Source organism: Malus domestica, chromosome 01 (genome assembly GCF_042453785.1).
Source record: "Malus domestica chromosome 01, GDT2T_hap1".
Taxonomy (NCBI): domain Eukaryota; kingdom Viridiplantae; phylum Streptophyta; class Magnoliopsida; order Rosales; family Rosaceae; genus Malus; species Malus domestica.
The window spans coordinates 29,547,693-29,561,991 of NC_091661.1; the positions used below are offsets into that span (position 1 = coordinate 29,547,693).

General features: G+C 39.0%; 2 protein-coding genes across 11 annotated transcripts; both read left to right on the plus strand.

The window, feature by feature from the left end:
- Positions 1-3,073: 3,073 nt before the first annotated feature.
- On the plus strand, positions 3,074-10,030 carry LOC103440351 (homeobox-leucine zipper protein ANTHOCYANINLESS 2-like). Of its 10 annotated transcripts, none has more exons than XM_017333980.3 (9): positions 3,074-3,315; positions 4,979-5,196; positions 5,321-5,438; positions 5,557-6,219; positions 6,451-6,552; positions 6,638-6,850; positions 8,535-8,709; positions 8,796-9,163; positions 9,243-10,030. In XM_017333980.3, exons 2-9 carry the CDS (start codon positions 4,985-4,987, stop codon positions 9,612-9,614), a joined length of 2,223 nt encoding a protein of 740 aa, XP_017189469.1. In that variant the 5' UTR covers positions 3,074-3,315; positions 4,979-4,984; the 3' UTR covers positions 9,615-10,030. The 10 variants fall into 10 exon arrangements, with proteins under 10 accessions (XP_017189469.1, XP_070682791.1, XP_008377244.1 ...); XM_070826690.1 differs by having other exon boundaries at positions 3,139-3,315; positions 4,982-5,196; XM_008379022.4 differs by lacking the exon at positions 3,074-3,315 and adding an exon at positions 3,644-4,802.
- Positions 10,031-11,193: 1,163 nt separating this feature from the next.
- On the plus strand, positions 11,194-13,301 carry LOC103440382 (protein ROOT PRIMORDIUM DEFECTIVE 1-like). Its single transcript, XM_008379061.4, has one exon. The coding sequence runs from the start codon at positions 11,331-11,333 to the stop codon at positions 12,675-12,677; it is 1,347 nt and encodes a 448-aa protein (XP_008377283.1). The 5' UTR covers positions 11,194-11,330; the 3' UTR covers positions 12,678-13,301.
- Positions 13,302-14,299: the final 998 nt, after the last annotated feature.

A 14,299-nucleotide genomic window follows, 5' to 3' on the forward strand; every position in this document is an offset into this window, starting at 1 on the left:
CCATGAAAGAACAAAGCAGACTAGATCCAGTACAATCAATTATCAGTCATCAGAGATTATCAAGTTCAGCCCTTGGCCCGACTGCCACCAGCCTTGGGGCCCTAGGGTCCTGCACCCTTTGGCAAGTTCCCTTTGCCTTGAGACTTTTGTGACTTGGCCATTACTTCTGCCATCTGTGCCGTCTTTTCCTCCTTGGTTTTCTTAATCCTCTCCTTAATCTCACTGCAGAATTCATACATGATCAAATGCTATACATAATTATAAACTACTAATCATTGCTCCTTAATTATCAAGCCTATATTTGTTTATAAGATTGATTAATGATGACATAATTTAACATCTAAAACATATACTTACCGAAGTGCTTACCTGGGAATCAGATCGAACATATATTATGCCCTTGTTAGGGCATATCTTAGAAACACTAAAACGACATAGTTCAGTCCTAAAATCATTGCAACAATAATTACATTAATTAACGTAAATTTTTAATGGAAAATACAAATTCACTGAAACAACCAACACATTAAACCCTAATTACTACAATACATGTTTGTGGAAAAAGGAAATTACAATGCACCCAAACCTATCAAAGCTTATACTTCACCCTTTTTGTTAATATTGTTATTATTTGTCCATCATAGTTTTCTCAACAACCAACCAAATCGATCAACAAACTGCACATGCAAACGTACAGCTTCATCTAATTCTTACCCACCATCATGAATTAACATAAACCAATAACCAACACATGATCTTCATCAGCTGCTTACGCATTCATCATATAACCATAAAACCAAATGCAGATATCTCAGTTCATTCTGCTTGCATGGACATATACGTACACGAACATATATAAATATATATACGTATATAAATGTAAAAGAAATGAAAATTAATAATAATAACAGTGACACTTGAGAATGTGAGAGAAATATAAATTAATTCCCGAAAATAGTATGAGCAAATATATTATGAAATTTTCGATTCAGGTAAGGGTACAATGCTTGGCTACTCAAAAATGATAAAGAGTAAAATCAATACTCCTACTCAAATTTTTCATGTTCAAATCACAGAACCTTGTGTTTATGATCATAACCGTTCATAATATAAATCATTCTGTAAATATCATCTCCATAAAAAAATGAATTAAAACTAAGGCCGCTTAGCAAATCTATTATAGTAAATACATAGATGATTCATAATGATTTTACCAATTTCATTCATCTGTCTTTATACAGTTCGATAACTAAGCAACTTTAGTTTTAATTGATTTTTTGTATAGACGATATTTATAGAATAAATTATAATACAAATGTTTCTGATCATAAATAAGAAGTTCTATGAATCGACAAAGAGTAATTTTTAGTTGGAACTCTTAATTATTATTAGGAAAACTAATGAAAAAGACTTGAAAACTTTGAGTTTTAACGATAAAGATAAAATAAAGGGTAAAGTGAATAGTAGTAGGTTTGATTTTTTAACGTAAAAATGTGATTTTTCGTTAAAGTAAACAGTACCGTGAGTTTTTTTGTTAAAACTTCTAATATTATTTGAGTAGTCTAAGTTTTGAGCCTTGGAGTTTGACCAGTAAGCTCAGTCATACCTGGAGAGAAGAGGCCCACGTAATTATTTTGAAAAGCTAAGAATTTTATGGGCCCTCGAATTTTCTTCCGTCAAAGCAGAAACACTGGCAGGCGGTGCCAACTTTGAAACAGTAGGCTGGGCTTCAGAAGGTTCTTTTTTTTTTTTTTTTTTTTTTTTGTGAACTCGAATTGTGTAAATGTGAACCCAACAGAATTCAGAGAGGAAAATAAATTATCAGTTTAATTAGCAAATCTTACTAGATTATGGTAATCTGTATTTGTGTAGCTTAATCTTAAATAAAAAGCAAATTGGTACAGATATGGGAATTTTCGTACTAAATAATTAAAAAAAATTACTTATAGTTTTTATTTGTTAGGTTTACATTGAGTGTTGAACTTAGGTTTACACCATCAATAATGGCGCCATTGAGTTAGAGTTGGTATGGACAACGCTCATAATATTTGGATACAAAATTCTTGCTTCACCATAAGTTTTTATTTTATTTTAAAGGAGAGTGAAAGACTCATAAAGGCATTTCAGCCTCTATCTGTCCACCATTGTATGATTCACCAGCGTCATGAATATGATGCACCATAAGTTCACTTGTAAAGTGATAATAGGGTTAAGATTAAATTTTTATAATAAATAGCAAAAAGTAATTATGAAAATTAGAAATGGAACTATAGTGGCATTTCAATAAATTTCGAGTGAAAGAAGAAAAAAATTGCAGTAAGATAAGAATTAAGGTACAAAAAAAAGAAAATGAAGTATTACATACACACGTGGATATGTTATCGTAAAATAGAAACCAATTAAATATAAAATAATTGTTATTCTCTTGAAGTAACAGTCTTTTAATGAAATTTCATATCTTATTTAACCTCGTTCATTTTTATCTAAGAAAATGAGAAGGTCAATTATTGCGATTAATAAGAGAAAGTTCAATGTATTCGACTAAAAATTTCAAGTTCATAATTTTTTAATTAATAAAGTAATTCGAATGGAAAAAAATAGTACGAATTGATTTTTGTAAAAGAAATTGAGTGGATTTGGGACATTGTATGCAGATCGTAATAATTGAAAGATGAAGGGTATAATTGTAAAATAAGGAAGCTATATCCGGTGATACAAAGCGGTGACGTCATACAGAAGCAAAAGTACACCAAACCCTGCAGTCTAGGTGGGCGTTTAGATTTAAGGAATCCGCAACCCTCTTTACTCAAATGACCATAACACCCTCGAAAAGCGCCCCGCCTGATTGGTCAAAACAGAGTCAATGCACCGACAGCCGATGTAGCGTACACACCGAATCAAAACCCCGCGAAAGGCAAAGTGCACAAAAACGAGAGCACCGCACGCGCGTGAAAGCAGATTTGGGCGGATTTCACGAAACCTGTGGGCCCCCCGCCACGCCCCTTCCCTTTTCTGCCTTTCTCTCTCTCTCTCTCTCTCTCCTCTATATAATAATATGCGTTTATTGAGAGCTAGAGAGAGAAAGTTTTAGAGAGAGAGAGAGTTTGATGTGCATGAGCGAGGAGGGAGGAGGAGGGAGAAGGTGAGGAGGAAGGAAGCAAAAATTGAAGGCATTTGGGGTGTGAAATTTTGGTTCAATCAAGGCATAGAGTTAGAGAGAAGAAAACGGACAAACAAAAATAATTTAACAAAAAAAGGTGCCATTGACTCTTTTGGATTTTAATTTTTTCTTGTCTGAGAGAAGGAAAGAGACTTGTAAGTCAGCTGCAAATCTTCAACTTCCTTTGTTTATTGCCATTAATTGTTTTATTTTATTGGTTTAATATATATTTTTGTTTCTAGACTTCAGACTTCACAGAATCACAGTTGCAGAGAAATATATATATATATATATATATATATATATATTTTCTTCTGTTTTTGTTGTTTGTGGTCGATTATCTATTTTCCTTGTGAGCAAAGACATGATTTTTTCACTAACAATGTGAAAAATATGATTTATTGTTTGTCTTTTTTTTTTGGTAATATTTGACTGTCATCTCTTCCACAGATGGCATAAGAGAGAGAGAGAGAGAGAGAGAGTGAGGGGTGTTGTGAAAATTCATTATAACATTTGGTTGGCTGTGTGACGAGCGAGGGTTTGAGTATTTTGCTCGCTGTCAAAGTTAAAAGGTTTAACCTTTTGGCCGTACTGGGTTGGTTTGCATGCCATCCAACTATATATCTGTAACTTTATAGATTGTAGAGAGAGAGAGAGAGAGAGAGAGAGAGAGAGAGAGAGGGAGAGGGAGAGGGAGGGCAGAGAGAGAGAGAGAGGCAGGGAGGTCCACCGAGTCTATTTTTATGCTTGGATTTGGTAATTATGTAATCCAAAAGTCGCAAGTGTAATAGTGTGAATAAGATAAGCTTTTTCTTTCTTCCCTTTCAACTTTTTGTGCTTGTTTGTTATCCTTTTCGGCTTATCCTTCTGCCATTTTAGAGACCCTTTTGGAGTTAACCATTTCCTTTGTTGGGTATTTTCCAATCCTGCCAAACAATTAGGGTTTGTTCTCATGGTATTTGGAGGAAGGAAAGAGATGGGAGAGGAAAGGGAATTGTGGTTGTGTGTGAACTGGAAATCAGAAAATAAAGGGGTTTTCTAACTTTTCTGTCCTGTTGCTCTTTTTCTATCCTTTATCGGTAAACAGATTCTAGAGAGAGAGAGAGAGCGTATGTGTGTGTATGTGATGCATGGGGGTTGACAAAGGAAGCAGATTTTTCTTCTGTTTCTACTTGGAATGCAATTCCCACTTTTTTCAGTCTTTGGTTTAATCTGGCAATTTCTTGGCTAAAAGGTCAATGATTTAGAATAAAAAAAATCAAAAGTATGTACCCTTTGTGAAAGTGATAGTGATTTCGTTTCATGGCTATGAAACCCTGCACAGCCAGCTGAGAGAGAGAGAGAGAGAGAGTCTAACTAACAGTCAATAAATTCAGAGAAAAGCTATAGAGTCTTAAAAGGGTTTCAAAGTTTCAATATTTTCAATCAGTTTTTTTCACAAATTTTGATGAGTTTGGGAGGTTTGATCAGTAGCAGTGGGGGTGGAAATAGTGGAGGTGGGAGGGCAAGAGTTGTGGCTGAAATTGCTCCACATGCCCCCTCCTTGATGCCCAGTGGCACCATTGCACACCCACGCTTCCACCCTTCTTCCCCAATCCCCAATTCAATGCAGATTTCCTCCTCTGCCCTCTCTCTCTCCATTGTATGCTGCTTTCTCTCTCTAGAAATCAATCACCTTTTCCCCTGATTCATGCTTCAAAACCCCATTGTTTGTTTTGTTTTCTGGTTTTTAGATGTTGTTGTTGATGATGTTTCTGTTTGTGTCTGTGGTCTTTTGATGGTGTTGATGATGTTCCTGTTGGTGTTTGGCTTGTGCAGCAGAAGATGGACGGTCACGGTGAACTTGGTTTCGCTGAGAATTTCGACCCCGGGATCATCGGAAGGCTGAGGGATGATGAGTACGAGAGCAGGTCGGGGAGTGATAACTTTGAGGGCGCATCTGGGGATGATCAGGACGGCGGCGGCGGCGGCGACCAACCGCCGAGGAAGAAAAAGTACCATAGGCACACTCCTAACCAAATCCAAGAACTTGAAAAGTATGTTTTTTTTCTTCTCTCAAATCCTTAATTTTGTCAAAAAGTTTTTTGTTTTTTTGGGTGTTTTGTTTGAGATTGTGGACTTGATTTGTAATAGGTTTGCTTGTCTGTTGTTGTTGTGTAGCTTTTTCAAAGAGTGTCCTCATCCGGATGAGAAGCAAAGGTCGGAGCTCAGCCGTCGTCTCGGCTTAGAGACGAAGCAAGTCAAGTTCTGGTTTCAAAACAGAAGAACTCAGATGAAGGTTATTGTCACGTTACTTGGCTACTTTGTGGTTTGTTGGTAATTTAATTTAGTATTTTGTTAGATTTGGTGTTTGATTTTGTGAATGATGGAAATGTTAATTTGTAATTTTGAATCAGACACAACTTGAACGCCACGAGAATATTATTCTCAGGCAAGAGAATGACAAGCTGAGAGCTGAGAATGGTGTGATAAAGGATGCTATGTCAAACCCGGTTTGCAACAATTGTGGTGGTCCGGCCATTCCTGGGCAAATATCGTTTGAGGAACACCAACTTAGGATTGAGAATGCTCGACTCAAGGATGAACTGAACCGCATATGTACTCTCACGAACAAGTTCTTGGGCAGGCCCATCTCCTCCTTGGGCAATGCATCCTCCGGTTTGGAACTTGGTGTTGGAAGAACTGGGATGGGTGGTATGAATGCTGTAGGCGCTGAGTTGCCGCTGGGGCTTGATTTAGGAGATGGGATTTCAAGCTCTTCCCCTATGATGCCTCTCGTTAAGACCTGTTCAGGCATGATGGGGAATGAAGTACCATTTGAGAGATCTATGTACATAGATCTTGCATTGGCAGCTATGGATGAATTGGTGAAGATGGCTCAGGTAGATAGCCCCTTGTGGATCAAAAGTTCAGATGGGACAGATATATTGAACCTTGAAGAGTATCGGGCATTTTCTTGCATTGGTATGAAACCTAGCAGCTTTGTAACTGAAGCCACTAGGGACACTTGTGTCATATTACTAAACAGCTTGGCTCTCGTTGAGACATTGATGGATGCGGTATGCTATCATACTCTTTGTTTCATGAAGCTTTTGATTATTTATCCTGGCTTATATGTTAGACTGTTAGCATGAGGATTGATAAATATTGAAGTCGTTAAGATTTGAACGTTGGAGTTCATTGATTCAGATGATATGTTTAGTCTCTTGATTAATTTTGACTATCTTCCAAAAAAATAGAATAATATTTGAAGCTGAAGTGTTTGAAACCATTTTTTTTTCTTTGAGTAGAATCGATGGGCGGAAATGTTTCAGTGTTTGGTTGCTCGAGCCTCCACTATTGATATGATATCCAACGGCATGGGTGGGACTAGAAATGGTGCTCTTCAAGTGGTATGTATCTCATTGCTCTTCTCTCTTATCCACCTTCTCTTTCTCCTGATGAAAATTTGGAACTCGTTATGATCTTGTTCTGTAGATGCACGCTGAGCTTCAAATGCTATCCCCGTTGGTCCCTGTTCGTCCACTGAAGTTCCTCCGTTTCTGCAAGCAACATGCCGAGGGTGTTTGGGCCGTAGTTGATGTTTCTCTTGACATCAATCAAGAAGGTTCCAATACAAACCCGTTTTGGAACTGCCGGAGGCTTCCTTCCGGATGCATTGTGCAAGATATGCCTAGTAATTGCTCCAAGGTAATTATAGCCGATGCCCTTCTTTACTTGTTACATTTAACTTTCCATCCAATCTTATGGTTATTTCTGCGAGTTAAATATGGTTGTTGAGTTACATAATTCGAGCTTGTTGAGAACACAACAAGGTGAAATTATTATGGGCAGTTAAATTCCCAGACCTAGACTTGTGCTTCCAAGAGTTTACGCTCTCAATATCACCCAACAAAATTGCTTTCTCTTTGATGAGATTGCTCCTCTTGTAATGCACAGGACTTCACCTAGAAACCGGTACTCTATTAGTATTTTACTGAAGAAGATGCTTCTTCCTTTTTCTTAATGTATAGTCTTCGAATTTCGAAGCCAGGGTTGCTCATTGTCTGTATTTAATTAGCTTACTGCTGCTCTAAGAGATGAGAAAATCAAGAATGCTCCCAGTTTAATAGTAGAGAATCGTCGTATCTATTTCCGCGTCAAAAATATAAGAGCCTGTTTGGTATTTATTTGAATCCAACTTTTTAAACTCAAAACAAATTTCAAGTTTTAGGTCTCAAAAACTTGTTTGGTAGGATTATTTTCAAAAACTGAACTCAAGACTAACTCAAAAATATAGTCTATTATCTAAAAATATAAAAAGTAAGTTTTTAGAGTTTTTAAACTTAAACTCACTCATTTCTTTTCTCTCCCTCCTCCCCTCTCACTCCAAATATATCTCTCTTTTATTCTCTCTCTCACCCTTCTCTTTCTTTTTTTTACCTTTTTCATCTCTCCTCGAATCCGCACTCTTCATTCTCTCGGTTCTTGTTCTCACTCCTCTTCCTCTCTATATCCTCCGATCCTCTCACTTTTTTCTCTTTCCTCCAATTATCTCTTACTTTCTTTCCTCCTCTATCCTCTTTCTCTCTCAGACCCTCTCTTTTTGGATCTCTTTGTCTAGTTTAAGTTGTAAGATTTAGAATTTTTAAATCGCAAACCAAACAAGTTTTTGAGTCTTAAAGAAAATTGTTTTCAAGAAAAATTCTTAAGAAATGTTTTGAGAAATTATAAAAAAATTTAAATAGGATACCAAACAAGCCCTAAGATCTCCATAAATCCTTATGTGCAGGTGGAAGTAAAACCCTTGGAAGTTTCAATTTTTGTAACATAAACTAAGTATTTGATGCTTCTATTCCTATCTCTCTTTCTGTCTTCAGTGTTTTCTTTATCGTCCATGAGACAGAATGACCTGGATCCAGTTTCATTTTGTTATATATTGAATTCCATGCAATGTGATTTTCTGTACACTATTTTATCATATTGTTCGCTTCTCCACAAGCCACAGTTTTGACTTTTACGCTTTATGTTTTCCTCAAACTTGTTTGCTGCACATTTAGTTTATAATCCGTTTTTTGTTTCATGTCAACAAATCTCTAGGTGATATTATCTCGACCCTCATTGTCTTTCTCTGATCGGTCCTTCTCTCTCACTCTCTCTCTCCCTCTCTCCCTCTCTCTTACTCACAGACACACTTTCATGCACATGGCAATGTTTTTGGTTGTTGAAAAAATGTTTGAATTCGAACTTGGCAGTATGCGACAATTTCTTCTTTGCTAAGTGTGAAAGCTGAAAAGGGTCACTTTGGTAAATTCGTGAGGTGGCTGCATGGCCTGATTGATCATAAAACAAGGAGCAGTTAAAAACTCAGTTTTTTTTCATTTTATTTTTGTAGGTGACATGGATAGAACATACTGAATATGATGAGAATGTCGTCCACCACCTCTTCCGGGAATCACTGCGTTCGGGTATGGGCTTTGGTGCACACAGGTGGCTTGCCACTCTGCAAAGGCAATTTGAAAGCCTGGCATTCCTCATTTCGTCTGCCAACTCCAGTGAAGATCACTCAGGTCACCCCACTGCCTTCGATTACATTTCTCTAACAAATACGCGATGTCTCATATTCTGTATTCTGACAAATACGTATGTTCAACAGGGATAGGTGTCAACGGTAAGAAAAGCATGCTAAAGCTTGCACAGCGTATGGTGGATAACTTCTGTGCTGGGATTTCTGCCTCGTCTGTGCGCAAGTGGGACAAACTTTGCTTTGAAAATGTTAGTGAAGATACGAGGGTTATGGCCCGGAAGAGTATGAATGACCCCGGCGAGCCACCAGGGATTGTGTTGAGTGTTGCAACAACTGTTTGGGTTCCGGTATCAAGGCATAGGGTGTTTGAGTTTTTGCGAGACGAACAGTTTAGGAAGGAATGGGACATTCTGTCCAGCAATGTTCCAATGCAACGCATTGTCCAAATTGCGAAGGGCCAAGGAGGTGCCAATAGTGTTTCTCTTCTTCGTGCTAACGTGAGTCTTCTATTACTTTTCTACTCTCTTCCCATATAAACCAGTTCTCTTATTTTGTGTGTTATTTTCCTGATTTCAGGAGACAAATGCCAACGACAGTAACATGCTGATATTGCAAGAGACGTGGACTGACCCTTCGGGCTCACTTGTAGTGTATGCACCAGTTGACACTGAATCAATAAATGTCGTGATGCGCGGTGGAGATTCTGCTTATGTAGCTCTTCTGCCATCAGGGTTTGCAATCCTTCCCGGTGGCCCACCTGGCTATGAAGTGGTCAAATCTGAAGGCAATGGCAGTGATGGCAGCAACGGATGTTTGCTGACTGTTGCATTCCAAATTCTGGTTAGCAGCCTTCCGACGGCCAAAATCAACATGGAGTCGGTTGAGACAGTCAGCACTCTCATATCTTGCACCATTCAGAAGATAAAATCGTCTCTTCAAGCAGCATAGTGTTTGGAAGACCATGCATGCATGCATGCATGCCTACCTGCTTAGCTTTTGTTTTTGCGTTTTGCGTTTTGGAAACAGAAATATATGATACATGGGAGAACGTAAGAGGATTAGAAATGGATGTGATATATAGTGAAAGAGGTCGAGATTGAAAGGTTTTGCGAACAGGGGTTTCGAGTCAAGAACGAACCGCTTTTAAAGAATTTCTGTGTGGTAAATTGCTTAGTTGGGTTTTTGGTGTGGTTTTGAACTTGGAAGAACAATAGTTCGTTGGTTCGGGTATTGACTCTGTGGACCCGAGGGTTCGAACTTTGAAGGCAGCCTCAGCTCGGTCTGAGTTTTAAAGAAACACTGAAATTGTTGGAAGGAACCTTTCGTTTCTGCTAATGGTTATATTTTGGATTTTGGAAGACAAATTTTGCTTGGTTTGCTTTTCCTCTAGTTTTTTTTTTTTTTTATACTCTGGTTCTCTTGTTAATTTAAATGTTGAATGCTAATCTCCTTTTGTCTAAACTGTTGGAACCCTATTGGACTCTAAACTTATCTCATTAGGGTTTTGAGTTTAGTTGAAACTGGAATCAGTTAGAGTTAATAGTTGATTAAGTCTTCTTTCCTTTAAAGTAGGACAATAAGGTTAAACATGTTGGTGAGTGGATATCCCACGTTGGAGTGTGAATGGGCGTACAGTTTTGCCAAGCAGTTTCTGTGATAGGTGGAAACGGTTGTGGTTATACGTCTATAAAATGGTTTAGTCCTTGCTCAAGAGAAATACGTTCTTTTAGCAACTAGCCCTATTCTAGTGCGAACATAAGGTTCTCATTGAGTAGAAGACTCTTCCTCGATCATTCAGTAATGGCTTCATCAAGATTTGTGTGTTCTTTCATCCCCTGTATTAGGTTGTAATCTATGCATGTGACTAACGATAAATTCCAACATAAACCACCACGAAGTAACCCAGTTGTTAGTGACGAATTTCAGGTTCGTATTCCACAGACATATCCTGTGTTTGATTTCTGGTGTTGTTGAATTACACAATGATGGTCAAGGAGAGGCTAAAATGCCTACGTGAGTCTTCTCGGTAATCGAAATGGTGGAATGTCGTGGCGAAGCCACTAGCTGGTCCCCCTCTTAAGAAAAAAAATCTCCTTTTGTCTCTCTTTTACCTTAATCACCAATTGCAGAATTTTAATAAAATTACTTAGACGGACAATAAATCATGATTTATGCATGACTCATTCAAAGGCTGACCAAGTTTCAAACGAGGATAAACAAACAACTCATTATCAAACGGTATGTACTCTTTGATATGCCTCTGAGCGGTCTGTTGCACAATGTTATGTGAACAAGTTAAAAACACCTAATATTTTATTATTTGTTTGGAACGTCACAGTCTCATCGTCTAAAATGAGAACTAGGCGGAGTTTCAAACAATTGAAGGCCCAAAATAAAACCGTGGCCCAAATTTCCTAAATACTATTTTCTAGCCCAATTTTCAAAAGCAGTCCTTCAAATCCAATGCTAACATAGTTTCGCATTCGCGCCTTACAACTTCCAGTAATTCATCATTTCCCCACAACATTTCAAGCTCTCTTCCATTTAACCCCCAATAGGCCCACTAATTTCCCATTTTCCCTCGCCGGTCGTCTCCTACCTTCGCAGCATCGTCCGTCATCCCCAAAAACCCTGCGCAAAACCCTAAACCCCCAGCCACCCAAAATGCGCATATTCTTAACCTACTCATCCAATTTCTTGAACCCCAAGTCAAAAACCCTAAACCCCATCACTTTCCTCCTCTGCAATCTCACCCCGACCCGACCCAAATCGCAGTCGACCTCCATCCCCAGAAAACAAGCCAGAATCCGCGACCACGGCTACGACAACTACATGGAAATCGAAAAGAAAACCCGAAAAGTCCTCAAATTTCAGGACCTCATCCTGTCGCAGCCCAACCAAATCATCCAAGTCTCCCGCCTCGACCTCCTCGCCCGCCGCTTCGGCTTCAAGCAGCACGAGGCCGGCGTTTTCGTGCTCAAATTCCCCCACGTTTTCGAGATTTACGAGCACCCGGTTCAGCGGATCCTCTACTGCCGGTTGACCCGAAAAGCCCACCTCCAGATTGAGCAGGAGAAGCAGGCGCTGGTGGCACAAACTCCTGACGCCGTCACCCGCCTGAGAAAGCTCCTGATGATGTCCAACACCGGGCGGCTCCGCCTCGAGCATGTTCGGATTGCGAGGGCGGAGTTTGGGCTGCCGGATGATTTCGAGTACTCGGTAATTCTCAAACACCCTGAATACTTTAGATTGTTTGATGCTGAGGAAACTAGGAACAAGTACATTGAGGTTGTTGAGAAAGATTGTAGCTTATCTTCTTGTGCAATTGAGAAACTTAGGGAGATTGAGTATAGGGAGAGAGGGATTGATGCCGAGGATATAAGGTTTTCGTTTATTGTGAATTTTCCACCCGGGTTTAAGATTGGGAAGTACTATAGGATTGCCGTCTGGAAATGGCAGAGACTTCCGTATTGGTCTCCGTACGAGGATGTTTCTGGTTATGACTTGAGGTCGATTGAGGCGCAGAAGCGGATGGAGAAGAGAGCGGTCGCTGTGATTCATGAACTGCTGTCGTTGACGGTGGAGAAGAAGATCACATTGGAGAGGATTGCTCATTTTAGAATGGTGATGAATTTGCCGAATAAGTTGAAAGAGTTTCTGCTTCAGCATCAGGGGATTTTCTATATTTCAACTAGAGGGAATCACGGGAAGCTTCATACGGTGTTTCTAAGGGAGGCTTATAAGAAGGGTGAGTTGATAGAACCAAATGATTTGTATTTGGCGAGAAGGAAATTGGCTGAGTTGGTTTTGATTAGCCCTAGGAAGGCGAGAATGGACAGCGAATTGGTTAGTTACCACAGAGATTGGGAAGATGATGAGATGGGGCACATTGGAAGAGAACGCATTGTGAATGGTTTTGAGGATTTAGGAGGCGGGGATGATGTTAGGCGAGAGAGGGATGTGGAGGGTGGTACGAAATCAGATAGTGGTAGTAATTATGACTCTGATTGATGACGATGATCCATTGTGGTGAAACTATGGACAAAAAGGATTTCCATGAAGCTGATTGACTGAGATAGAACTCATATTTTGCTACTTGAATCATATGGAAGTTTCAGCGCGAAGGAGGGCAATCCACAACTGCATCATCCAACCCAAGTGTCTTTGAAACATTGCGATTGCCTGATGATGGAGGGTAGGCTGGTAGCATTTATGGTATGAAGAATTGCTTATTCGTGGACAGCACCTCTTATGGAACTGACTCCTTGGATATTGGAGGGCAAAGTTCTGATGCCAGTAGCCTTTCTGGCTTCTGCACAACTTGACGGGATCCCGAAATTGAAGCTTTTGAGGTGAGTTGAACTTTGGTTGTGGCTATCTTTTCACTACCATTGCCTCTTTACCTTGTGAATTCGAAAGAAACCATTTTTGAACCATTTGAAGACATTGAACTTAAGCACGAATAAGTGGAAAAGTTTTGGTTTGGGAGAATGTCCTTGCAGGTTTCTGAAATCAACCAACACCATCACCACTGCAATGTGTTATTTTGTAAGATTTTGACTGATAATAATAGACTGCATCGGGACGGATTCTTCTGCATTCAAATGGATCCTAAAATCCGATATTTTGGGTGAATGTGTGTGTTAGGTGAACAGAAACATCGATTGTCTCCATACATGAGTTAAGCCAATTGGCCAAGGTGCTATCAATAAGCATGTCCCCTTGCATCCTAGTTCGAATGCCACGTCATAGATTGTTGTAGTTTAAATGTCAAACAAGAACCCATTGATGGTCTCATGGCCAATTGGTCCAATTGGATCCACCAGAACAGCCCATTTGGTTGGAATTTATTTGTCTTGAATTTGGACCAACCCAATTTATATTGCCCACTTGTAGTTGTAGGTAAAATATTCAACTACAATAAACAGGTACATAAATTAATACAAAGACGACGACATTGATCAATTTTACACATTTTTGTATTGTGTTACGTAGGGCAAGAAAACATAATTGTTTTTCAAAATTCGTGTTACGCTAAGCGTTGGTGTCGTTTTCATCGTCGAGTTTGGTAATCAAAATTTTTATGTGTTCAACTTAGGAAAAGGATCCTCGCCAGATCTTGTTCTTAGGGATCCCGTGATTTCACTTGTTCATCGTATATCGTGCAGTTAGTTTTCGTTAGGTACCATTCATATTTATTTTTAAATTTTAAATTTTAAAATGATTTATGACTACACGATGTACGATGAGCGGATATGATCATGGGATCCTTAATGTAAACAATACTCAACATTTTGTTGAAAGTGAAATATAACCTAGTTTTTCCAGCACTAATATTTTAAAGACACTATGCAAAGAAAGTTGTGTTTGTAAAAGCAATCATCTTCAATCTAAGGCCCATGAGAGAAACTTCTATGAGACGGGTTTACCGTCATCATGATATTCAGTGCCAAGAATATAACGACGTACTGAAAAACAATAAATTTTAGCATTATGACATACTACAAGACATTACATTAACAGTGTACTCGTGTTTTGAAAGTTCTCTCGAGAAGAGAGAGGCCCACAAGCGCAACAGGCCCACATCCAGACCAAACTTTCACCTAATTCCTTACGTACGCATCAACGTTAAT